The 26,410-nt window shown below is 40.2% G+C and overlaps 2 protein-coding genes and 1 long non-coding RNA gene across 3 annotated transcripts; all 3 read right to left on the bottom strand.

Moving 5' to 3' along the window:
• Positions 1 to 2,467: 2,467 nt before the first annotated feature.
• LOC308090962 (uncharacterized protein) lies at positions 2,468 to 15,098 on the bottom strand (the record flags this gene model as incomplete). The annotated part of the gene is made up of 3 exons (XM_080436234.1): positions 14,774 to 15,098; positions 9,560 to 9,682; positions 2,468 to 3,165 (listed from the first exon to the last, which is right to left on the bottom strand). Exons 1-3 carry the CDS (start codon positions 15,039 to 15,041, stop codon positions 2,468 to 2,470), a joined length of 1,089 nt encoding a protein of 362 aa, XP_080292360.1. The 5' UTR covers positions 15,042 to 15,098.
• Positions 15,099 to 21,378: 6,280 nt separating this feature from the next.
• Positions 21,379 to 23,494, bottom strand: LOC308090961 (uncharacterized protein; the record flags this gene model as incomplete). The annotated part of the gene is made up of 5 exons (XM_080436233.1): positions 21,379 to 21,799; positions 22,177 to 22,248; positions 22,511 to 22,708; positions 22,963 to 23,034; positions 23,479 to 23,494. The coding sequence occupies 5 exons, from the start codon at positions 23,492 to 23,494 to the stop codon at positions 21,714 to 21,716; spliced, it is 444 nt and encodes a 147-aa protein (XP_080292359.1). The 3' UTR covers positions 21,379 to 21,713.
• Positions 23,495 to 25,166: 1,672 nt separating this feature from the next.
• Positions 25,167 to 26,332, bottom strand: LOC308089732. Its single transcript, XR_013933542.1, has 4 exons — positions 26,195 to 26,332; positions 25,955 to 26,022; positions 25,487 to 25,684; positions 25,167 to 25,238 (listed from the first exon to the last, which is right to left on the bottom strand). It is a non-coding gene; the product is annotated as an uncharacterized lncRNA (long non-coding RNA).
• Positions 26,333 to 26,410: the final 78 nt, after the last annotated feature.

The raw sequence follows: 26,410 nt of genomic DNA, 5'->3' as shown, positions 1-26,410 counted from the left end.
TTGAATGACCCTGCATTCAAATAAAATGAAATCAATACAATAAGATATAATCAATGTAATTATATTACTGAAATAGTGTGTGACCATGAATCATAATTGTTTCACAATGACTCATGTGATATGTCATTGTCACTCTGTTAACACTATAGTTCATATTGTTGTTAGATGTTTGATAATATATTACCTTTTTTTTTTAAATATTATAAAAAAACATACATAGCCTATACATATATATACACATATATATATATATATATATATATATATATATATATATATATATATATATATATATATATATATACATATAAACATATATTTAAATATATATATACATTATTAGTTACGGGTTTAAAGGAGCCTCTTTGTAAGTCAATAAGGAGCATATTTTAAATTATCAATTTCTAGTCAATGGAGAATTTTTTTTAATTTCTTGTCCACCTTTGGAGTTACATCATGATGGCAAGGTAACTACACAACCCAAATTTCTACCAAAGTGGTCTTGCAAATGTGGGGTTATTGCGTGTCTCGTCCCGTCCCCCGCTCATCCCGTCGCGGTCAACCCCCCCGAACCCCGTCCCCCGTCCGTCCCGTCCCCCCGTCCATCCCGCCCGTCCCCCAGTCCCTGCGTCCTGTTGCCCGTCCGGCGCAAACACACACACACACACACACACACACACACACACACACACACACACACACACACACACACACACACACACACACACACACACACACACACACACACACACACACACACACACACACACACACACACACACACACACTCTGTGTGTGCTTGCAATACTTTGCCAAGCTTTCTCCCTGGATCTATTTATTGCGGTCGCGTTTCCTTTTCTGTTGATAACATGTTTCACTTCCTTTTCAGCCTGGCTTGGCGTCTGAGGAACGTAATAAACGAGGCTTTTCGGACCCGACTTTGTCAAGCCTGGATTTGGCTTAAGGCCAGGCTTTGTTAATTCACCTTTTGAGGAACAGGCCCCTGGCCGCTTGTTTCTTTTGCAAAATCTTTTCCATTTGGTTTTTAGTCATATTTTAGTCATCTGAAATGTTTGAATTTTTGTCTAGTTTTAGTGATTATAGTCACCTAAATCTACAGTAGATGTTGGCGGTGCCTTGATGGTGTCGTAATGGCTGACTTTACACTTGGTTGCACGCTCAAAATAGCCGATCTACCGAGCTCACCACGTGTGAGCTTGTAGATCTGCTATTTTCAGAGCGTAACACCCGACCCAACCAAACATAGATTAAGGATAATATTCTATGATTTTTTTAAAATTCTTCAAAGGTTAGTAAAAAAGGCTAGAAATCGCTGGCAAGGGCAGCTATAGACAATGGTTTCACTCAGACCTGTGCTTCTGAATGAACTCTCTATGGCAACGGTTACTATAAGAATATGGTTTTCAGCAAGAAAATGCATTAAAAAAAATCTGATTTCCATCATTCAAGGGGGTGACACACACACACACACACACACACACACACACACACACACACACACACACACACACACACACACACACACACACACACACACACACCTTTTGATACCATGTCTGCAATGAAACAGCATACAAAGGACACGTATCTGTGAAACCTTTATTTAAGCCACTACTCCTCTAGGTACAGATGATCTTAAAAACACAAAACTAAATAAAGAAAAGCTGATTTCCTAGCATCTACAAATGACTTGTCATCATCCTGGACTAGAATGAACGATCATACATCTGTGTGTGTGTGTGTGTGTGTGTGTGTGTGTGTGTGTGTGTGTGTGTGTGTGTGTGTGTGTGTGTGTGTGTGTGTGTGTGTGTGTGTGTGTGTGTGTGTGTGTGTGTGTGCGGGGTAAGAGGGGGTGGGGGGGATTTGTATGGGGTTATGTTGACCAATACACACCATAAGTGTTAAATTGGAGCTTGAAATGTATACAATTATTTCCATCAAAATTGTGGGAGGTGGGGTGGCGGTGGAGTATGGGGTGTGTGTGTGTGGGGGGGTGGGCGTTTTGGAACGTTTTAGCATCAAAATAGTACTCAAAACTTTCAGAAAATAGATGATCTACAAGCTCATAACGCGTCACATTGTAGATCGGCTGTGTTTAGTTACTGTAGGTTTTGTATTAATAATCAAATCTGCAATGTAACAAGTAACTAAAGCTGCCATATGCTGTAATTGTAGTGGAGTAGAAGTAACAAAAAGGGAAAGTAAAGTAAAAGCACCTCAAAATTGTACTGTGCATTGTAAGCACTTGTATAGTACTTGAGTAAATGTACTTAGTTACTTGTACTTAGATACAATGACTGACAGGCTAGTTATCGGCAGGTGCAGTAATTGCTAGAGTGCAGAGGGACATGGTTTTATATTAAGGGTCTTAACTCTGTGTGAGAGAGAGTTGAAACAAAGCATTTGCCACACGATGCATCTAAAGTGTTTTCCCCTCGAGTGTTTTTTAGAACATATGAGTCTTCATGTGTCTCCTCAGATGACCGACATGGACAAAGGCTTTGTTGCACACCGCGCAAGTAAAGGGCTTCTCCCCCGTGTGGGTCCTCAGGTGTATCTTCAGGTCGTTCTTGCGACTGCACCCTTTGCCGCAAACCGTACAAACAAACGGCTTCTCCCCCGTATGCGTCCTCATGTGACTCCTCAGGCCACTCACGTCGACGCAGCCTTTGCCGCAGACGGTACAAGTGAAGGGCTTCTCCCCCGTGTGAGACCTCATGTGTATTTTCAGCACGCTGTTCTGACTGCAACCTTTGCCGCAGACCGTGCACGTGTAGGGATTGTCCCCCGTGTGAACCATTCGGTGTATCTTTAGGTGTCCCGTTCGAATGAACGTTTTACCGCACTCCGGACAGCTGAAATTTTTTTCCCCCGCGTGGCGACTCCTCGTGGGGCGAGCTTCCTCCGGCGGATTCAGTTCGTTTTCAGTGGAGGTGCTGGCCAGAGGCTCAGTCTCTTCGTTTTCATCATCGTCGTCATAATCGCTGTTACTTTTCACTGCTAGTAACGACGATGTTGACCCACCGGCCTCCTCCTCTGGTCTTTGGAGTAGCTCATTACTGGGTGGTGGAGGTTCTGGTTCCTCCTTGACCAGACCGGGGCTCCTCCTCTCCTCCAGTTTACACACGGGGAAGTGCAGGAAGTCTAGACAAAACGAGACGAGAGAAAACCATTAAAAACCCATGAAATCATTTGACCGCCGTTGACGAGCGTACCCGTCAATTCGCCCCAAGGCTCACGCCGCCAATGACGAGTGGCTCGTCATCCTGTGTTGTCAGAGGTTTACGCTGGAGGGCGATGTTTACGCAGCCTGTGAATGATGATGATGATGATGATGATGAAGAGCACAGCAGAAGATCTCGTGATCACAACAAAATGGAGCTGGTTTCGTTCAGTATTATGGGATTTATTAAAGGATCTACACCATGAATTAAAATAATAATAATAATATTTAATATCATATTGTTTATGTCCCTCAAACGTTTTTCAAAAGGTTTGAGCCTAAATCAAGCCTCAGATATACTCATTCCAACTAACTTCTCTCTGGCTTATAAAGCACTTTCACCTGCAATACCACATTGTCCTGTCCAAACTGAAAATCAGTTTGGCCTGTTTTGAGACCAATTTACAGAAAACCCCAGATTTGCTGTGAAAGCCTGAGTGTTCAAACTTTTGGGGATAGAAGAGAGGTAGGGGAGACCAAAAACACACAAAAAAGAAGAAAAAGTTAAAATTCATCATGACATTCATTTTCACTTTTTTTTATTTTCAATGTTTTATTTGGGGTTTTATGACCTCAATTACACCCAAAAAACCTGAACTTAGAACATTCAGTGGATTTTCTGTGGTCTGGGGTTTTCTGAATAATTAGGCTGAAAAGTAATCTGAGCTTGGCCCTTCGACAGTGAGGTCACAGTCGATTAATCCCGCCCACTCTCCTCCTCGCCCCTCCCCTCCCCTATCCTTTCCTTTGGGGGGGGCGGAGCAGAGGCGATGATTGACAGGCAAAATCCCTCACCAGCGACACCCGCAGGCAAAGATTTCTTTTTTCATTGCAGTTGAAAAGGCTTTAGAAATGTGAGAGAAAAACACCTGCCATGGATCACTGGAATGGAATTTTCACTTAAAACTTTTTGTACACTTTTGAAGGACCAGGACAAAGACTTTGAATGTGGTGTAAAAGTGAATGTCATTAAACCTTTAAAAAAATAAATGTTTCTGTTGCTTTTGGTCAATAAGAAGCCACATTCAACTGCCCATAACTATGGAATGGATTATCGCGGCCCCAAACATTCTTTTCTCCGATTCTACGAGACCCCCCCCCCCCCCCAGAAGAGACGATTTGTGTCAAAAATAGCAGATGTACAAGCTTGCGCACTGTGAGCTTGTAGATCTGCCATTTTGGAGAACCACTGTTCTAAATCCTAAGAGTTTTCTGAAAAACAAAACAGTATAATATAAACTCCTCAAAAAGTTTGGATATTTAACTTCGGTAATTATTTCTTCCTTTCAATAATACCAATTGGTATTGTATGTTATATCATTTTTATTGTTGATTAGTCAGCTTTACAATGAGGTACAAAATAAAATAATTATAATTGTTGATATATTATTTTCAAATTGTTTGGCTTCGTTCAGATCGTACCAGATTTGTGTTCAAATGTTTCCAAAATATGTTCTAATGTTTCTCTTTATCCCCCGAAGATGTTTTTGAAAATAGCAAATATCCCACATATTTCAGGTTTAAACTAAGTGCTCATGTGGCCTAGTAGTGGCTTCCTTTTTGGCTTGTTTCATAGACCTGGCTGCTTATTTCTCTCACAAAATCTGGCAACAGATGCAGGCTAGATCCAAGGGGCCAGCCTGACATATTTACAATGAGGCCAATACGGAAGAGAGACAGTTCATATAAATGGCCTGTAGGTGGCTGCTGGTGTCAGAAAGAATATTCTCTCATTGTAAGCGGATGGGTTTTTGATTAACTTTAGACTAGATTTTCTTACCTTAATAAAAATGGTCATAAATACTATATGCTTCCAGTCGCTAGTTTAAAATCTCCTTTCAATCATCATGATATGTGTTTTGCTAAATTATGGTCCCATTTATTCTAAAATTGACGATAAAGTAGGGCTATGCTCAAGGAGGGGCGGGATGATTTGATTGACAACCTACACAACCAATAGCATTCATTCCCCGCCCCCGCTCTTGATTGACAAGCTACCCAACCAATAGCATTCTTTGGGGGTTGTTTTCCGGTTCCCTGGTCACATGTCTGGGTCTCAAGCAATAGCGTTTGAGTTCCGGCGTGCCCAATGGTATATATTAAAGATGGCGGATTGTACGTTCCTAAACAATCGGCTTCAAACCAATGGGTGACGTCACCGTTCCCTTGGTCCATTTCTTTTATACAGCCTATGGCTAGATCAGGGTCTGTCTGTCTTTTCTGAGCAGGGCTGCAGACTGCAAACCAAAATGGGTGTGACTGTGGCAGAACTGAAATGTGTGCGTCAGTCAATATATGAAAATAACGGATGCATCAAGTCAGATTGTTTCCTCCTGTCCATTATTTCACAGGGATTTACCTACATGTCAAATATTTGCTTCTGGGGGGTCCCTGGAACAACATATTTTGGGATGGGGGTCCGCGGCCAAATACATCATTCTGGGGGTCCTTGACGTGTAAAAAGTTGCAGCACCACTGCTATAGCAACCAAACAACAACGATGATGAATGTATTTGGCCGCGGACCACCATCTCAAAATATTTAGTTCCAGGGACCCCCACAAGCAAAGATTTGAGTTAAAATGTTTGCTTTAAAACAATATATATATTCAAGTATTTGCACACATTTTCACGATTAAAAATAAATAAATAGCAGATCTACAAGCTCATAGCGTGGCACTCAGTGCCGCGCTATGAGCTTGTAGATATGGTATTTTTGAATAGCCCAATTAAATCTAAATGAGTTAAAACACGTCGAGTCCATTTGGTTACATTTGTACACTGAGTTACAATGGATATAATGAACACTGAGGATTTTACTACGCTTGGTTAACTGCTGGTCCCCCTGCTTCCTCACTCTCGCAGCTCAGGGGTCCCTGGCCTGAAAAAAAACCTGGTAAGATCCCTTAGATAGAGGATAACCATGTCTGATAATTGCTCCCGATCTAACCATGGGGAGAGGAGAGGAGAGGAGAGGAGAGGAGAGGAGAGCGAACTCATACAGGATACAGAGGGTGCGTTCGGAAATTGCGCACCGGAGCGCACTCGCCCATTAGTTTGTATTGGCCAGTGTGCTCAGTGCTGTATTACCGAACGCACCCAGAATAAACAAGGGAAATGAAGTCATGAAACAAAAAAAACTAAAACAAAAAAACAGAAAGTGAGCAGACAGAATTGGAACCGGAACACTATAAAATTGAAGATGATAATTGGGTTCTCTCCCCTGATTGGATGAAATTTGTGTCCCACCTAGAATTTTCCGAGTATAAATAGCTGGAGAAATGGGGAGACTCCCTGTTATTGTACAAACACTTCAAAAGCAATGATTACTATCGGAATAGAGAGCTTACACTTTTGGTTTTAACCAAAACAAATAATCACTTACAGCACCTTCTTCCCTTATTTCTATCACGTCAAGTCAGAATACAAATGTGATCTCCATCCATGGAGTGGATGTGAGTGAGATATTGCTATGGAGACAGTCTAAATGGTAAATGGTGCATTTATATAGCGATTTTATCGAAAGTGCTTTACATAGATGGTGCATTACATTCACCCATTCACACACACATTCACACATTCACACACCGATGGAGGAGGAAACCATGCAAGGCACCAACCTGCTCATCGGGAGCAATTAGGGGTTCAGCGTCTTGCTCAAGGACACTTCTACACTAACTCTGGGGGAGCCCCCCAGCCCGGGATCGAACTGGGAACCTTGCGGTTTTCAGTTCACTCTACCCGCCACTCTACCCCTGAGCCACTGCCGCCCCCAGTCTACATAGTTTAGCTATGTCTAACAGTTGAGTTGTGCATGTGGGTGTAGTGTGTTCCAGCACTGGTTTCTGAACTGTCCACAGCCCTCCTCTGAGACACAGAGTGAGCAGACAGACATGGTGCCATTTCATAATGAGCATTAGTGAGGACCAGTAGTGGACTAAAAGTGCAAAAGTATTGGCATCAAAATAAAATTAAAGTACCAAAAGTAAAAGTACTAAAATGTTTGAAAATAGCCTTGGTATAAAATAGGGCTGAAGTGGTTAATGTATGTTTTATAATATAATAATGTATATCTGCACAGTAACTAAAGTTTTCAAATAATTGTAGTGGAGTAAAAGTACAATATTTGCCTCTGAGATGTAGTGGAGTACAAGTAAAAGTATTGAAAACTGGAAATACTCAAGTAAAGTAAAAAATACCACAAAATTGTACTTAAGTACAGTACTTGAGTAAATTAACTTAGTTACTTTACAACTCTAGTGAGGACCAATTATATGAAGATGGGTTGAAAGTGGAGAAACCTCCTAACCATTATTTCAACTGTGTTTGTTTTTTCTCGTCAAATACTGTTTTCTCGTAGACTACAGAGTCCACACAAAAGTAGCAGAAATGGCAGATCTACAAGCTCCCAATGCAATTGTTTAGCTTCCTGCTGGTGGTTAGCAACCAAAGCTCTGCAGTGCAGTGCAGTGCTAACTAGTGACCATACCTTAAAAGGGACTCTGTATCGTTCCACATGGTCAGACATGTCAGTCATATCAGTAAGGCTGCAACAACTAATCAATTTTAACGATTAAAATCAATGACTAAATGTTTTGCCAACAAATGTGTCTATCGATAATTATTGTCAACGAATCACAGGTGTTTTTAGTAACCACTCCAGGGTGTTTTTTTACATTTAAATATGTTTTTTTCGCTGCTAGCCGAAGATAAGCTAAGGAGGAGTGAACCTCCTCGCTTCCCTTACAATCTGCTGAGTTGCTCACGTGCAATAACGGCCGCGGAGCAGTTTGAAAACAAACATGGCAGCGCAAATGCACAAAAAACCAAGAGCATTTCACCCTTTTTTTAATCACGGACATATGTGACTGGGTACAATGCTTTATGCCGCAAGGTGGCATTTTTCATTGTTTTACAGATTATTAAAGTACAGAATATAAGCTTTCATATGATGTATCATTCATTGATCAGGACAGCCTAAGTACAAATATCAGTGAAGTCATTACTCAGTCCGACTTCACTGTAGGCTATTAATAGTAGCCTTTTCATAAATGATATTTGTACTTAGGCTGTCCTGAAAGTTTATAATATTTAGAAAAATTTAAAGTTTAAAATACAAAAGTAGTAGTAGTAGTTGTGAATTAGCAAGCTGGACATTTAGACTGAATGTTTCATTTATCCTCATCTTGCTCTAATGCACGCAACTGTTTTGCCAGGTTTTATTTGTGTTGTTTCTCATAAGCGTGCATCCGTTGTCCGTCAACAACACAGTAGTGTCTGTGCCTTGACTTCAGTGCGCTGACTCTCTCCCAGCCCCGCCCCCTTGCTTCAACAATATGGGAATAGGCAGTTTGCGTCCAGCACAATGCTAACATCCAGGTCTCTATCTTTTTCTTTTTTTTTTATCCCACGATTTTGTAACCCTTTTTACACCCAGTGCCAATTGTCTAAGTAATCCTGGGCGCTACACTCCACCTGCCAGCCTAGGGAGCCCAGAGCCGAGCTCATGCCTCCTTCAATGCATGAGAGCTAACAAGCCTTCTTATCACCTGACAGGGGGGAGTTTCCCCGGTAGGACGTAGCGCATGGAGGGAACACGTTATTCCAAACAGTTCCTTTCCCCTCCATCAGGCGCCCCGGCTGACCAGGGGGAGGCAGTATAGAGACCAGGATTACTACATGTTTTTGTGAGGGTATTAACTACCCTAGGAGACACAGGGAGAACATGCAAACTCCACACAGAAAGGCCCTTTCACCAACCCCACCTAGGGTATGGGCACTGATGACGCAGAGGAGAGGACACGCCCCCAGCACCCACAGCGTCCCCGGCGGGAATCGAACCCAGGACCTTCTAGCTGTGAGGTAACAGCGCTACCGACTGCACCACCGTGCCCACATTAACATCCATTCTCTATGAATACTGCAAAAACGGTCAAGTAGATTCTTACAAAAAAAATGTTGTTGGTCATGTTCATTAAAAAAAGTTACGCTACTTTCTAACAAGTGTAGAATATTGTCATTCCAACAGCATTTTTCAGCATATTTCACATGTGTCACTTGACGAATCGTCCCCGTTTGATGTCATTCTGGCTCTTCTGGGGCGGTGGGAGAGATTTACGAAATTGGGCTTTTTTAAATATAAACCTTTAGAGTATAGTTGGATTGGCAAAAATGTTCATAGCTATTACACAATGAAATTGTGACAAAGCAGAGGCCTTTGTGTTGCTCTGATTTAAGATTATACAATCCTCTAGTTTACACCCAGTTTAAGATTAGAACTAATATATAGATATTTTTGGGGATTTCTTTATTTTACCTGACACAGTGTTGCACCTCATCTGTAGTGATGTCATTGTTGACACTTCAGCCATCTCTTCCGGTTCCTCTTTAATCTGTGGAGGTTGTGGTTCCTCCTGGTCCAGACTGGGGCTCCTCTCCTCTTTACATAAAGAAAGAGGAATTAAGGACGTTAAATACAGACGTTTAGGAATAAGGTTAAGTTTAGACATAGTTTTACTGAGGTTACAGTTAGGAATAAGGTTAGGTTTAGACATAGTTTTACTGAGATTAAGGTTAGGAATAAGGTTAGGTTTAGACATAGTTTTACTGAGGTTAAGGTTAGGAATAAGGTTAGGTTTAGACATAGTTTTACTGAGGTTACAGTTAGGAATAAGGTTAGGTTTAGACATAGTTTTACTGAGGTTAAGGTTAGGAATAAGGTTAGGTTTAGACATAGTTTTACTGAGGTTAAGGTTAGGAATAAGGTTAGGTTTAGACATAGTTTTAGTGAGGTTACATTTAAGAATAGGATTAGGTTTAGGCATAGTTTTACTGAGGTTAAGGGTTAGAAATAAGGTTAGGTTTAGACATAGTTTTAATGAGGTTAAGGTTAGGAATAAGGTTAGGTTTAGTGAGGTTAAGGTTAGGAATAAGGTTAGGTTTAGACATAGTTTTAATGAGGTTAAGGTTAGGAATAAGGTTAGGTTTAGTGAGGTTAAGGTTAGGAATAAGGTTAGGTTTAGACACAGTTTTACTGAGGTTAAGGTTAGGAATAAGGTTAGGTTTAGACACAGTTTTACTGAGGTTAAGGTTAGGAATAAGGTTAGGTTTAGACATAGTTTGACCGAGGTTACTTTTAGGAATAAGATTAGGTTTAGACATAGTTTGACCGAGGTTAAGGTTAGGAATAAGGTTAGGTTTAGACATAGTTTTACTGAGGTTAAGGTTAGGAATAAGGTTAGGTTTAGACATAGTTTTACTGAGGTTAAGGTTAGGAATAAGGTTAGGTTTAGACATAGTTTTACTGAGGTTAAGGTTAGGAATAAGGTTAGGTTTAGACATAGTTTGACCGAGGTTAAGGTTAGGAATAAGGTTAGGTTTAGACTAGAGCCCTGCACGGGCCGAGAATGTGGGCCCAAGCCCGGCCCTGGCCCATGGTATTCAGCCCGGCCCGGCCCCTGGCCCGATAGGTGGCGCAATTTTACAGTCCGAGCCCGGCCCTGGCCCGTGGTATTCAGCCCGAGCCCGGCCCTGGGCCCGTGTGTCAAATACAGAATCAGCCCAAGCCCGGCCCGTTTTGGTGGGCCGGGCCGGGCCGGGCCGGGCTTCAATGATCAATTATCTGCGCAAAATGTTCTGTGAGCCCGAGCCCGGCCCTGGGCACGTTTGTCAAATACAGAATCAGTCCGAGCCCGGGCCTGGCCCGTGGTATTCAGCCCGAGCCCGGCCCTGGGCCCGTGTGTCAAATACAGAATCAGCCCAAGCCCGGCCCGTTTTGGCGGGCCGGGCCGGGCCGTGGGCGGGCTCTGGCGGGCCTGCAGGACTCTAGTTTAGACACAGTTTTACTGAGGTTAAGGTTAGGAATAAGGTTAGGTTTAGACACAGTTTTACTGAGGTTAAGGTTAGGCATAAGGTTAGGTTTAGACATAGTTTTACTGAGGTTAAGGTTAGGAATAAGGTTAGATTTAGACATAGTTTTACTGAGGTTACTTTTAGGAATAAGGTTAGGTTTAGACATAGTTTGACCGAGGTTACTTTTAGGAATAAGATTAGGTTTAGACATAGTTTGACCGAGGTTAAGGTTAGGAATAAGGTTAGGTTTAGACATAGTTTTACTGAGGTTAAGGTTAGGAATAAGGTTAGGTTTAGACATAGTTTTACTGAGGTTAAGGTTAGGAATAAGGTTAGGTTTAGACATAGTGTGACAATTGCACATTATTATTATTAGTATTCCACTCGACCTGTGCATGTTATTATATTTGTAAAATATACTATATGTAACATGTTTGAAGCCATGAGAAAATATGAACTTGTCCTATTCACGTGAGCTGTAATGGGTCTGATTGGGGGGGATAATTGAATCATTAGTGCCACCCGAGGTTATTAATACAGGGTGTGGTACACAACAGAGGGGGTGAACGAACCAAACCGTTTGTGCCAGGTTGAACGGAGGAGGAAAGCAGAGACTTTGAAGCGCCAGTTTATACCGTTTTGATAGTTTAAACGTGACATTAAGCTGCAGCCAAGGTTAACGGACTTTCGAACCCAGCGGAGAGGAACCTGCCGTTTCTGTCGAGCCGTGGGATCCGAGCGCCGTGGTCGAGACGCCGGTCGGGATTGGAGCCGACAGCCGAAACCGGTGAGATCAACCCGAGCGTTCTGCTCGTGTTGGAATACAAATTAGAGGGGTACCCCGTTATCTAGTTATTATTTGGGCCGCATCGGGCGGAGAAGACTTTTCTTTTCATTTGGAGTAAAAGGATTAAAAGGAACTGTTGCGTCGCGGGAGCGCGATCCGAAGAGAGCGGTCGCGGGACTATTTATTTATTTATTTAAGCAGCGTGCGTGCATGACAGACTCTTAAACGCCGTGTGCACTTGTTTATTGTTTGTATTTGCGTTGTGACCCGCCGGGTTACAAGGGACAGTGGGATTTGTTTGGGAGGGAGGGGCAGTTAAAGTGATTATTGTTTGTTTTTGATTTATTTGGTTGTTTGCTTGTTCATTTTATTTATCAGGGAGAGTAACAGGGACAGAAGTAATTTCAAAGTGATATTATTTGATTTAAACACCTTGTGTTCTGTCAGTTTATACAAAGGCTTCTATATAAAAAATCTTATCAGTTAAAACACCCACCGATCTCGTTGTTTTTCCTTTTTAGTAGTAATTATCCTTTCAGATAAAAAGGCAGATTGTTACAATAGTTTGACCGAGGTTAAGGTTAGGAATAAGGTTAGGTTTAGACATAGTTTTACTGAGGTTAAGGTTAGGAATAAGGTTAGGTTTAGACATAGTTTTACTGAGGTTAAGGTTAGGAATAAGGTTAGGTTCAGACATAGTTTTACTGAGGTTAAAGTTAGGAATAAGGTTAGGTTTAGACATAGTTTTACTGAGGTTAAGGTTAGGAATAAGGTTAGGTTTAGACATAGTTTTACTGAGGTTAAGGTTAGGAATAAGGTTAGGTTTAGACATAGTTTTACTGAGGTTAAGGTTAGGAATAAGGTTAGGTTTAGACATAGTTGTACTGAGGTCACGTTTAGGAATAAGGTTAGGTTTAGACATAGTTGTACTGAGGTTAGGTTAGGAATAAGGTTAGGTTTAGACATAGTTTTACTGAGGTTAAGGTTAGGAATAAGGTTAGGTTTAGACATAGTTGTACTGAGGTTAGGTTTAGGAATAAGGTTAGGTTTAGACATAGTTTTACTGAGGTTAAGGTTAGGAATAAGGTTAGGTTTAGACATAGTTTTACTGAGGTTAAGGTTAGGAATAAGGTTAGGTTTAGACATAGTTTTACTGAGGTTAAGGTTAGGAATAAGGTTAGGTTTAGACATAGTTTGACCGAGGTTAAGGTTAGGAATAAGGTTAGGTTTAGACATAGTTTTACTGAGGTTAAGGTTAGGAATAAGGTTAGGTTTAGACATAGTTTTACTGAGGTTAAGGTTAGGAATAAGGTTAAGTTTAGACATAGTTTTACTGAGGTTAAGGTTAGGAATAAGGTTAGGTTTAGACATAGTTTTACTGAGGTTAAGGTTAGGAATAAGGTTAGGTTTAGACATAGTTTTACTGAGGTTAAGGTTAGGAATAAGGTTAGATTGGTTTAGACATAGTTTTACTGAGGTTTAGGTTAGGAATAAGGTTAGGTTTAGACATAGTTTTACTGAGGTTAAGGTTAGGAATAAGGTTAGGTTTAGACATAGTTTTACTGAGGTTAAGGTTAGGAATAAGGTTAGGTTTAGACATAGTTTTACTGAGGTTAAGGTTAGGAATAAGGTTAGGTTTAGACATAGTTTTACTGAGGTTACTTTTAGGAATAAGATTAGGTTTAGACGTAGTTTTACTGAGGTTAAGGTTAGGAATAAGGTTAGGTTTAGACATAGTTTTACTGAGGTTACTTTTAGGAATAAGGTTAGGTTTAGACATAGTTTTACTGAGGTTAAGGTTAGGAATAAGGTTAGGTTTAGATGTAGTTTTACTGAGGTTAAGGTTAGGAATAAGGTTAGGTTTAGACATAGTTTTACTGAGGTTAAGGTTAGGAATAAGGTTAGGTTTAGACATAGTTTTACTGAGGTTAAGGTTAGGAATAAGGTTAGGTTTAGACATAGTTTTACTGAGGTTAAGGTTAGGAATAAGGTTAGGTTTAGACATAGTTTTACTGAGGTTAAGGTTAGGAATAAGGTTAGGTTTAGACATAGTTTTACTGAGGTTAAGGTTAGGAATAAGGTTAGGTTTAGACATAGTTTTACTGAGGTTAAGGTTAGGAATAAGGTTAGATTGGTTTAGACATAGTTTTACTGAGGTTTAGGTTAGGAATAAGGTTAGGTTTAGACATAGTTTTACTGAGGTTAAGGTTAGGAATAAGGTTAGATTGGTTTAGACATAGTTTTACTGAGGTTAAGGTTAGGAATACCTGGGGGCGACCGTTCTTGTAATTGCTAGTAACCCCTTTAAACTAAACTGGTGCTCAACAATGTACGTACATTTTCAACATTTTTTAAAAAACATTTTAACAACACAAATCTGGTACGCCGGGTCCCTGGCATAACGCGTTTTTAGATGGTTTTAGATGGGGGGTCGACTGACAAATACATATCAATTTGGGAGCTGTCGTTGACGCGAACAAACCACTGGTTTAAACAGCAAATAAGCAACTAAGGCCAGGGGTTTTCAACCAGTGGTCCGGGGACCACCAGTGGTCCTTGGGGGGGAACCAGGGGGTCCCCAGCAAAATCAGTGAACATAGCGTCACAATCATTTTAACCACTTAGCTTTCAAAAATAGCAGATCTACAAGCTCGGTGCCGCGCTATGAGCTTGTAGATCTGCTATTTTTTGAAAAATCATGAAAATGTGTGCATATCTTTGAATAGATATTTTTAAAGCAAACATTTTTATCTCACATCTTTGCTTCCTGGGGGTCCCTGGGCACAAAACATTTTCAGATGGGGGGTCCGCGGCCAAATGTATATCAATTTAGGGGTCCTTGGCATGAAAAAGGTTGAAACCCAGTGAACTAATAGGCTGTAGAAACCAAACCTGCAGAGTGTAGTGTCTCCAGCAGAGCCTGCGTCTCTCTGTGGAACAGGCTGCACATCCACTCTGCGGCCGCACTGAGGCGCTGCAGCACGAACACCTCGACGTTCAGCCTCTTCTCGCGACAACAGACGTCGACGTCACGTTGTTGTTCCAGAAGAACGCACCACAGCATCTCCAGGATCTCCTCTCCCACCGACGTCATGTGTTCGTTTATACACCGACTGACGCTCTCCGTTTCACACGTTTTAACGCGTTTCTTAGGAGACATGGTGTTTGTTTGTTTGTTTGTTTGTTTATTTTACACACAGCCGTTAAGAAACGATGAAACGGCTGTGGAGAGAACTACGCACGGAACGTATTTACTTCCGGGTTACGTTTGTTTCACGCAGCGTTGCCAGATTCTGTGCGAGAAACAAGCAACCAAAGGGTCTATGAAAACAATTGTTCACCAAAAACATTACTTATTTTCTATCATTAAACGCCCCATGAAGCCTTGAATTCATAGATTTTATTTTTTCATTTTGTCGCATTCCCAAAGCCAATGATTTGGTTACCGGCGGAAAGATGCCAATGTATCCGGAAATACACCCGGTCATCAAGTTATTGGCTCAGGAATGCGACAAAAACATCTATGAATTCAAGGCTTCATGCGGTGTGTAATTGATAGAAAATAAGTCATTTTTTGGGTGAACTACTCCTTTAAACATCAAAAGAAGCGACTGCCGTACAGTGGTGGGAAAAGTACTAACATGTTTTTTACTTAAGCAAAAGTATCAATAATGTAAATGTAGAAATACTCTTACTAGTAAAAGTCCGAAATACAAAATGCACTCGAGTAAAAGTACAAAAGTATTGGTATCAAAAATGTACTTAAAGTGCCAAAAGTAGAAAGTGGATCATTATTGCATTATTGTGGAATATTTGGAAGAGTTTTGGAACATTATAACAACACAGAACACAACACATTTTCAGATGGGGGTTAGAGGGACAAATATGTGTTAATGTGGGGGTTTATGACATGTGTTCTCAAATAAATGTTTGAGAACACATGTTTTAACAACATTAGGATTTGGAAACAAGGCCAAATAAACAACTACTATTTAGAAATAAGCCCAAAAAACCCAACCCTCAACTACCAATATTTACAAGCAACTTTACAGAAACATAAGCCCAAAGTCGCTTATAATAAGCAGATATGGCAACACTGGTTTCAAGCATACACAATGAAGGATCCAGGCACTGGTTCAGCCCAGAGTGTAGAAGAGAGAGTAACGTCACGCTTTGATCTCGCCGCAAAGCGGGCCTCTATGACTATGGGCTATAGTTCCAAACATTGGAACTATCTCATTGACGTAGACAGAGCACTTCCGCATTCCATTCTTACAATGGGAGTCGACGCTACTGTCATTACTCTCTTTCTAAATTACTCTGGTTCAGCCTGTTGCCTTGATGCCTTTTGCCCCCCCTGGTGGTGGAGGGGTGCAACTGTCACTGAATAAATATAGATTCATTAGGATGATAGGACACTGTTTTGGGTGTGGAGGTGAAAACCATTTGAGAACCTCTGCTCTACACATAGGCCTACAGTATATACATTAAATATGAATTTATTATAATAAACCTCTGCTCTACACATACAGTATATACAGTAAATATGAATTTATTATAATAAACCTCTGCTCTACACATACAGTATATACAGTAAATATGAATTTATTATAATAAACCTCTGCTCTACACATACAGTATATACATTAAATATGAATGTATTATAATAAACCTCTGCTCTACACATACAGTATAGTAAATATGAATGTATTATAATAAACCTCTGCTCTACACATACAGTATAGTAAATATGAATGTATTATAATAAACCTCTGCTCTACACATACAGTATAGTAAATATGAATGTATTATAATAAACCTCTGCTCTACACATACAGTATATACATTAAATATGAATGTATTATAATAAACCTCTGCTCTACACATACAGTATAGTAAATATGAATGTATTATAATAAACCTCTGCTCTACACATACAGTATAGTAAATATGAATGTATTATAATAAACCTCTGCTCTACACATACAGTATAGTAAATATGAATGTATTATAATAAACCTCTGCTCTACACATACAGTATAGTAAATATGAATGTATTATAATAAACGAGAAACGTGTGCGATCAGTAGTTTAGTATTTCACATCTAGAATCTAAAAGTTGTGTCAGGGTGAGATAAACATTTACTGTCTGGATGGAACATGTGGTTATGATGTGTATTTATGATGTTTATTTATGATGTTTATTTATGATGTGTATCTGGCCTGTGTTTGTGATAAAGTGACTCCTACAGATGAACCACAGGCCAGTTTCAGGTGCACACAAACTCTGATCCCTTCAACATTACATAACACATGTCTACTATCAGGCAGCCTTGTATCTCCACATTGCATTTTTATGTTTGTTTGTTTGTTTGTTTGTTTGTTTTTTTGTAAATTAATTTCCTACTTAATCGTCCAAGAAGCAGCAAAAATTGCCCAATGTACAACCTTACTTACAACACGTCACAAGCTTGTAGATCGGCTATTTTGGTATTTTTTCATGTTGAAAGTGAAAAGTGGTTTAGTGTGTCTGTGGGTTTTTATAAATATTCAACCGTTGAAAAGCATTAACAAGAGCTTGTGATTAAATAATAACTACTGTATAACAGATGCTTTTGTTTTTTGTCTTCCATTTCCTAGAAAGGGAAGACTAGGGATTATGTGAGTTAGTCAAGGGAACCTTAAACCCATTTAGACCTGAGACCCATTTAGACCTGAGACACATTTAGACCTGAGACCCACTTAGACCTGAGACCCATTTAGACCTGAGACACATTTAGACCTGAGACCCATTTAGACCTGAGGCCCATTTTAAAAACGGCTTCTAAATCCTAACCTAAGTTTATCGAAAAACTATTTCAAAAACATACACATTAGAATAGATCAGGGGTCTTCAACAGGGGGTCCGGGACCCCTAGGGGGTCCTCAGAGTTACTACAGGGGGTCCGCCAAATCTTTGTGTGATATATATATATTTTTTTACCTTAACCACTTGAACCCTAGCATCCCTTTCCTAAGGAGAAATAGCAGATCTACAAGCTCTCAACGCTTCGCGCTGCGAGGCGCTGAGAGCTTGTAGATCTGCTATTTTTGGCAAAGAGGCTATAGGTGTAGAGGGAAAAAAGAGCAGACCAAGTACAAAAAAAACATTAATCTGAAACACAATTTTATACAATATAGAGTAGGGGGTCCCTGCTTTATCTCTCTCTCAGCTAGGGGGTCCTTGGCCTGAAAAGGTTGAAGACCCCTGGAATAGATGATGATACATAGCAACATCTAAAATGACACATTGTGATGCTTTTCGGTTTTACAGGTACAACAACGTAGGCTTTCCAGATCTTAATGGGTTTAAATAGAAGCTTTTTAGCAAGGGGACGGCACACAGTTATGATTCATTTTTACAACCTAAAATATCCCCAGTATTCTGGGGATTTGAACCGTCAACTTTATGGTGTTCTTGGACATCTCTTTTAAAATGAATGTCTGTTTAAAGGTGCAGGCTGTCAGGTTCGATTTGGCTTCAACATGAAAACAATAAACAACACGATCACCATAATAAATAAGCCTTTGATGTTGTAAAGCAGTGGTTCTTTTTAGCTCGAGACCCAAAAGAGAAATTAGATGTCTCCCCGAGACCCAGACTAGTGAAAATAGCAGATCTACAATAACACAACTACTTCTTGGCCTCAATCACAGAACCCATCTAACCCCTGCTCATTTTGCTAGGATTGGATGGCTTAGGGTTGAGGACAGAGTACAGCAACTTGCTATGGGCCTGGTCTTCAAGATACACCACAACATTGGGATCCCCCTGTATTTGTCAAAATACTTCAAAAATGTTAATGAAGTCCATGATCATAACACCAGAGGCAGCTCCACTGATCATGTTCAACCCAGATTTGGCTCAACTAAGGGTATGAACTCGTTCTCATGCTATTCATCAAAAATGTGGAATGCCCTACCAAAAGGAGTAAAGGAGTGTAAAACCCTACTCACTTTCAAAACTGCCCTAAAGATACACCTTCAGGAGGCTGCAATTCGAAAATGGCCCCTGTCTAAGTCTTAACCTACCCCTCCCTACCCCCCCCCCTCCTTCATTTTCCTCTTTTGTATATATATATATATTATTATTTTTTCTCTCGTCATACCAGTAACCTGAAAGCTGATTGTATGACATTCTGTATAGTAGTGTGTATATCTGCCTGCCTCTTATATTTCATCATGATTTGTGTGCATGGGGTTCTCATCTTAAACAAGCGTAATGCTTAATGAGGGTTTCCAGTTTAGTAGACCTTGTATTGTGAATTTGTACTTCCATGTACTGTTATGTACTGTCATGTACTATTCTCATGTCTTTCTAAATAAACTACATCAATCAATCAATCAAACAACACATCGCAACACGACGTGTTGTGTGCTTGTAGATCTGCTATTTCCACTTCTTAGGTTTTTGCATTTATTTATGTAATTCCTTTGATTATTTAGTATTATTAATAGTAAATAATCAACATTAAATAGATTATTTAATAGTATGAAAAATGTTTTGAAATGTTTATTTCTGTAAAAACAAAAAAACAGTATATGGAGGAATATTTGTATTTATTAATGAAAGAGGATATAGCACACCAACACTACATAAAAATAGATCATACAAATATTGTATTTATAATTATAATAATGCATAATGTATAAATACAGGAAGCTTGAAACAACCAATCCTTGGCCTTGACTATATGATAGCTAAAACTAACTTTAACATCATATAAAAGTCATACAGTAAAACTAAACAGTAAATTAAACTAACTTTAACATCATATAAAAGTCATAAAGTAAAACTAAACAGTAAACTAACTTTAACATCATATAAAAGTCATAAAGTAAAACTAAACAGTAAACTAACTTTGACATCATATAAAAGTCATACAGTAAAACTAAACAGTAAACTAACTTTGACATCATATAAAAGTCATACAGTAAAACTAAACAGTAAACTAACTTTAACATCATATAAAAGTCATACAGTAAAACTAAACAGTAAACTAACTTTAACATCATATAAAAGTCATACAGTAAAACTAAACAGTAAACTAACTTTAACATCATATAAAAGTCATACAGTAAAACTAAACAGTAAACTAACTTTAACATCATATAAAAGTCATACAGTAAAACTAAACAGTAAACTAACTTTAACATCATATAAAAGTCAAAAAGTCAAACTAAACAGTAAAACTAACTTTAACATCATATAAAAGTCATAAAGTAAAACTAAACAGTAAACTAACTTTAACATCATATAAAATTATAGCCAGTGACAGCCAGCTATATTTGCTGTATAAAAAGTCATGATACATCAAAATCACACAATGTGTTTTCTTCAATGAATAATAAGAATGAATGAAATACAAAAACAACACTAATGTACTACTACTCTTTTGTACATAATGTCTAAACTCATCTTCATAGCTGCTGCTGTGTTTTTATATATGTATATACAGTGAAGTGTGAGTGTGGCCCAGACAAATCACACACTGGGTGTGTCTGTCGGTGCCCGGCGTCTCACGGTCGGGGGGGGGGGGGGGCGGGGTCCCGGACGCCATGTTTGTTAGCTCGGCCTCTGGGGCTTGGCTAAGGCGTGGGTTGGAAGTGAGGTCGGCTCTGGGCCTTGACTCACTTGACGCGCCAGGGGGCGCTCTCCCATAGCGAGACCTCGAAGCGGAGTATTGAATATAGATACATCTTAGATGTTTCTTTGAAATGTTTCTTTTTCATTTTTTTCCCCTCGCTCTGCAACCTTTTTCTTTCTTTCCTGAAAAAAACTATGAACTGAAGGGAGATTACACAAACACTAATTCCACCTGCTTATTTACCCCTCTTAACACATTAACCACCAGAGTAAAAAAAAACATTTCCACAACAAGGCACTTCAATGTGTTACAGAGCCATTAATTCAATGTGCATCCAGCTGGTCTGCAGGTCAGGGTCCAGTAGACCTCGTCTCACGTAGCCAGACAACTATTCCACAATCTACACATATTATATAGAGCAGTGGTTCTCAAACATGTTTGGCTGGAATGGAATATGAACTGGGGGAGAACACATCAGGGACACATGAACGTGCGCGAAGCGTACACGTAGCGCACGTGCGCGCATAGCGCGAACATTTTCGGGTTTTTTTCGGGTGGGTTTGTTAATTTTTTTGGGGGTTAATTCGGTTAATTCGGTTCAAAAAGTATACTCCATGAAGTGTAGATGTCAGAGGTAATTTTGTTTTTCTATTTAAGGGAAAATCAAGGTTGCTCTAATGAAAATTAGAACTCCATTTCCATGACACATATCATTTAAACAAAAATAAGCACTTTATTTAGGAATAAGGAAGGTAGAAGGAAGGCGGTGGGGGGACCCACCCAGCCTGGGTCCCCCCACCTCACGCTCGCGGGGGGGGGGGGGGGGGGCTGGACTGAATAGTGGGGGGTCCTTTAATTAAACAGGCGCCACTGCCCTAGGGTGCACCCACTTTGAGAAACCCTGATATAGAGTCTTGAACTACCTCCCGAAATCCGAGAGAGGAAGCTGGCACTTCCAGAGGAAGCTGGCACTTCCATTTTACGTTTTAATTTCCATTTGTGCTTAGCATCAAGCTATGTATGCTTAGATGATTTAGATTTATATTAGGATACATTTGTGCGACTGTAAAGACTAAACGTTAGTGGGGAGGAGGCTTCACATCCGCTTCATATTTTAATCATGATCAGAGCGTCCGAGTCCCAGACTGTATGACCGGAAACACATTGTGGGAGGCAACAGTCCGGCCACGCCAGACTAGTGGACCTCAGACTGTCGTCTCTGTGATGTCACTTCCTGTGTCCACGTCATCATAGACCTCCTGTGGATTCTCCACCTCATAGATCACACTGTCTGTATGCGCACACACACACACACACACACACACACACACACACACACACACACACACACACACACACACACACACACACACACACACACACACACACACACACACACACTCATTATGATATTGTGTGTGTGTGTGTGTGTGTGTGTGTGTGTGTGTGTGTGTGTGTGCGCGTGTGCGCGCGTGCGTGCGTGCGTGCGTGTGTGTGTGTGTTTTAACCCTTCTGTAGTTTTTAAACCTTCTGTAGTTGTTAAACTACAGCATCAGCCTATAGCGTGTCATGTCCCTTTAAGTGCTGTTTGCATCACTTCCTGTGCATGGATAGATGCTTCATTCAACATGTAAACTCTTTATGTTAGAGATATAATATGATTCATACCCAGTCTGTCAGGATCTGTGTCCACATCATCATAGACCTCCTGTGGATCCTCCACCTCATAGATCACACTATCTGTACACACACACACACACACACACACACACACACACACGCGCACGCACACGCACACGCACACGCACACGCAATACAATACAATTACAATAATTATATTTCAAGTAGTGTTTGTGTGTGTGTTATTATTTCATTGTTATTGTTAGTACTAGTTGCTTGGTGTTGTTGTGTATTTACATCTTATTAGAATTGCCTTCACATTATTATTAGTATTATTAGTATTATTATTAGTATTTATTGTGTTCTTTCACACAGGTTTTACCAGTGTCTCCAGACTTTGCTGCAGGTTGAGGACTGATGGTTTTACCAGTGTCTCCAGACTTTGCTGCAGGTTGAGGACTGATGGAACGGCGCTGAGAGTCGTGGATGAAGCTCACTTCCTCATCGATGTCATCATAAGACAAGGAGGACGCATCTCCTGTGTCCTTCTGTGTGAGTGCTGCCCCCTCTGGTCTGGATGCTGAGTTCAAAACAAATACAACACAAAAGCAAACAAGTCAAACTCACGACAACTTGAACAACTTACATTTATCCCAACACTGCTGCACATTTTATCCTAGCCTTACAGCTCTAACTGACAATATATTGTAATGTAAAAATATTTAAATGATCAGAAAGAATCGGTTATTGAAACCCTAGGCTGATTTTGCTGTTAGTTTTCCAGTTCACTAAACATGTAAACTCTTTATGTTAGAGATATAATATGATTCATACCCAGTCTGTCAGGATCTGTGTCCACATCATCATAGACCTCCTGTGGATCCTCCACCTCATAGATCACACTATCTGTGTACACACACACACACACACACACACACACACACACACACACACACACACACACACACACACACACACACTTTTTTCATGTTGTTTCATTGTTATTGTATATTATTATTATTATTATTTATTATTGCTTGTCATTATTACGGGGCCAGAGCTCAGCTCTGGACCTGTTTTAATGTTCCCCTCTTTTTTCTTCTGCCACTTTTGGCAGTTCTGGCTGAACCCTGCATACGCTTTTTACGAAACTTGGCCATATGGTAGATGGTCATGAAAAACTATCAAGAAATAATTCTCACAATCTTTCGTCAAAAGGTGGCGCTATAGCAAAATGCCAACTTTGAACAGGTACAACTCAGGTACAACTCATGCCCTGATTGACCTACAGCCATGAAACTTCAATATACATATGCATCTACTCATGATCAACAACTTTCACACTCTGACTTTTGACCTCTGACATATGGGGTGGGAGATCTGAGATCTCCCACCATTTTGAATTATATGAAAAACAGTTAAAACCCATCTCCTCCTGGGATTTTTGAGTTATCTGCACGAAACGTTTTACACATGAACTTTGGACCTATGCCGACAAATATGTGCAAAAGATTTTCCATAAGTGAAAAAATGAAGCTTTAATGAGCCAATGAATATTGCAGTTTTATGACAATTATTCATCTGCCCCTAACACATACATGCAGACTCACATTTCTTTGAAACTTTTCGGTAATGTTGGTCATTCCAAATATCACCGAAACCAATCTTACTCCAATTGGTCAAAGGGGGGCGCTATAGCGATTTTTTGAAAATGCAAACTTTAAACAGGCAAAAGTCATGCCTCGTTTGGCCGACAGCCATTAAACCTGCTTACACATGTGCCTTGACTCATGAGGAACACATGTATCCGCTCCGCCCTTAGATTGTCCGCAATTTTGAGCGGTTTGAAAAACACTTAAACCCAGGATTTTTCAGCTATTTGCGTGAAACTGTATCATCTAAGTGATCTCCTTTTTCACAGGTTCTTGTCTGTTGGTCCAATGGCTTCTCCCTTAAACGTGTGCCTCACAACCTGAAGGTTGCCAGTCCAAGCCTCACTTGGCCTCTCTCTCTCTCTCTCTCTCGGTGAGAGGTGGCATTGCAAAAAACATGACCTTAAGCTCAGTCTTCTATGGCTTATTGTGCATATTACTTATAGTTTTGTCTCTCTTTTAATGTATGACATACTTCATTGTGAAAATAGCCGATCTACAACCTCACAACTTTTCAGATAGCAACGTTTTGTGAGCTTGTAGATCGGCTACTTTCACTAGTTTTTGTTCTGAGGAGACACAAAAATGCCTTTATTGGTAAATGGTTTGTGAACCAGTGATCTAGAGTAGTTGGAGACACAGAGGCCTGGTTCAAAATGAACGGAAATACTTATAAATATCAACAGACACTATCAGAGAGGCCATATATCTAGCTCAATGAGAAGAAAGGCAGTCTTGGAGTCCGTAGGTTGCTGGTTCGATCCCTGTCCACGACAATGTATTGAGGTGATCATGATTTGGCATTATTCGGATAACACATAGTGTGTCTTGAGGATAGGCTTAGGCGTTGTTTTACTGAGGTGAGGGTTTAAAATGCTCATGTTAATTGCATGGTCTTCTTTCTCTCAAGTTCAGTCTTCTATGTTTCATTGGCTTATTGTGCATATTACTTATCATTGATTCTTTCTTTTTTCTCTCTTCATTCCCTGGCCCCGTATTATCGCTGCTTGCAGCTATATTTATTATTATTGTCTCCGCCGGAGGTGGAGAGTATGTTTTCGCTTCGTCCCGCCGTGTGTTCACCTCCCTCCTAGCCAAGCTAACATTGGTCAAGCTCCACGTGACACGTGTCAATATGTTGACACCAATGCCTTTGATTGGCTAGATGGACGCATGCGAAATAAAATCCTATAATTAGGTGTGTCACTTCAAAAAGCCATTTATGTTTTTTGAAGTGAGGTAAGACAGGATCAATCGGTCTTGATTGGAACAGTACCTTCCAGTACAAATCACCCGTCCGTGCGTGTGTGTGTCCCTCTGAGAACACCTAACATTGGTCAGAAGTATGTAAACTCTTTATGTTAAGAGATATAATATGATTCATACCCAGTCTGTCAGGATCTGTGTCCACATCATCATAGACCTCCTGTGGATCCTCCACCTCATAGATCACACTATCTGTACACACACACACACGCACGCACGCACGCACGCACGCACGCACGCACGCACGCACGCACGCACAATACAATTACAATAATTCTATTTCAAGTAGTATGTTTGTGTGTGTGTTATTATTTCATTGTTATTGTTTAGTAGTAGTTGCTTGGTGTTGTTGTGTATTTACATCTTATTAGAATTGCCTTCACATTATTATTAGTATTATTAGTATTATTATTAATTGTGTTCTTTCACACAGGTATTACCAGTGTCTCCAGACTTTGCTGCAGGTTGAGGACTGATGGTTTTACCAGTGTCTCCAGACTTTGCTGCAGGTTGAGGACTGATGGAACGGGGCTGAGAGTCGTGGATGAAGCTCACTTCCTCATCGATGTCATCATAAGACAAGGAGGACGTATCTCCTGTGTCCTTCTGTGTGAGTGCTGCCCCCTCTGGTCTGGATGCTGTGTTCAAAACAAATACAACACAAAAGCAAACAAGTCAAACTCACGACAACTTGAACAACTTACATTTATCCCAACACTGCTGCACATTTTATCCTAGCCTTACGGCTCTAACTGACAATATATTGTAATATAAAAATATTTAAATGATCAGAAAGAATCGGTTAATTTCTCTAAAGGGTATTGAAACCCTAGGCTGATTTTGCAGTTAGTTTTCCAGTTCACAAAACATGTAAACTCTTTATGTTAGAGATATAATATGATTCATACCCAGTCTGTCAGGATCTGTGTCCACATCATCATAGACCTCCTGTGGATCCTCCACCTCATAGATCACACTATCTGTACACACACACACACACACACACACACACACACACACACACACACACACACACACACACACACACACACACACACACACACACACACACACACACACACACACACATTATTATTATTATTATTATTATCCATTGTGTGCTTTAGGTTGTAACAGAGGCTCCAAACTTTCCTGCAGGTTGAGTATTGATGTAACGGGGCTTGTGGATGACGCTCTCTTCATCATCATCATCAGAGGAGGAGGAGGAGGAGGAGGAAGATCTTCCTCCATGGTTCCGTCTCAGAGCCTCTGATCTGGATCCTGCATCCAGAACTAAAACAACACAAACACAACAAGTCAAACTACTTACAGTTCAATGATCTCAACATGCTGCTGGTTTTATC

This window comes from Gymnoscopelus braueri (assembly GCF_963280865.1).
Source record: "Gymnoscopelus braueri genome assembly, chromosome: 8".
NCBI classification, from domain to species: domain Eukaryota; kingdom Metazoa; phylum Chordata; class Actinopteri; order Myctophiformes; family Myctophidae; genus Gymnoscopelus; species Gymnoscopelus braueri.
Note: the sequence above shows the minus strand (reverse complement) of the source record. Positions and strands in the feature narration are given on the sequence as shown.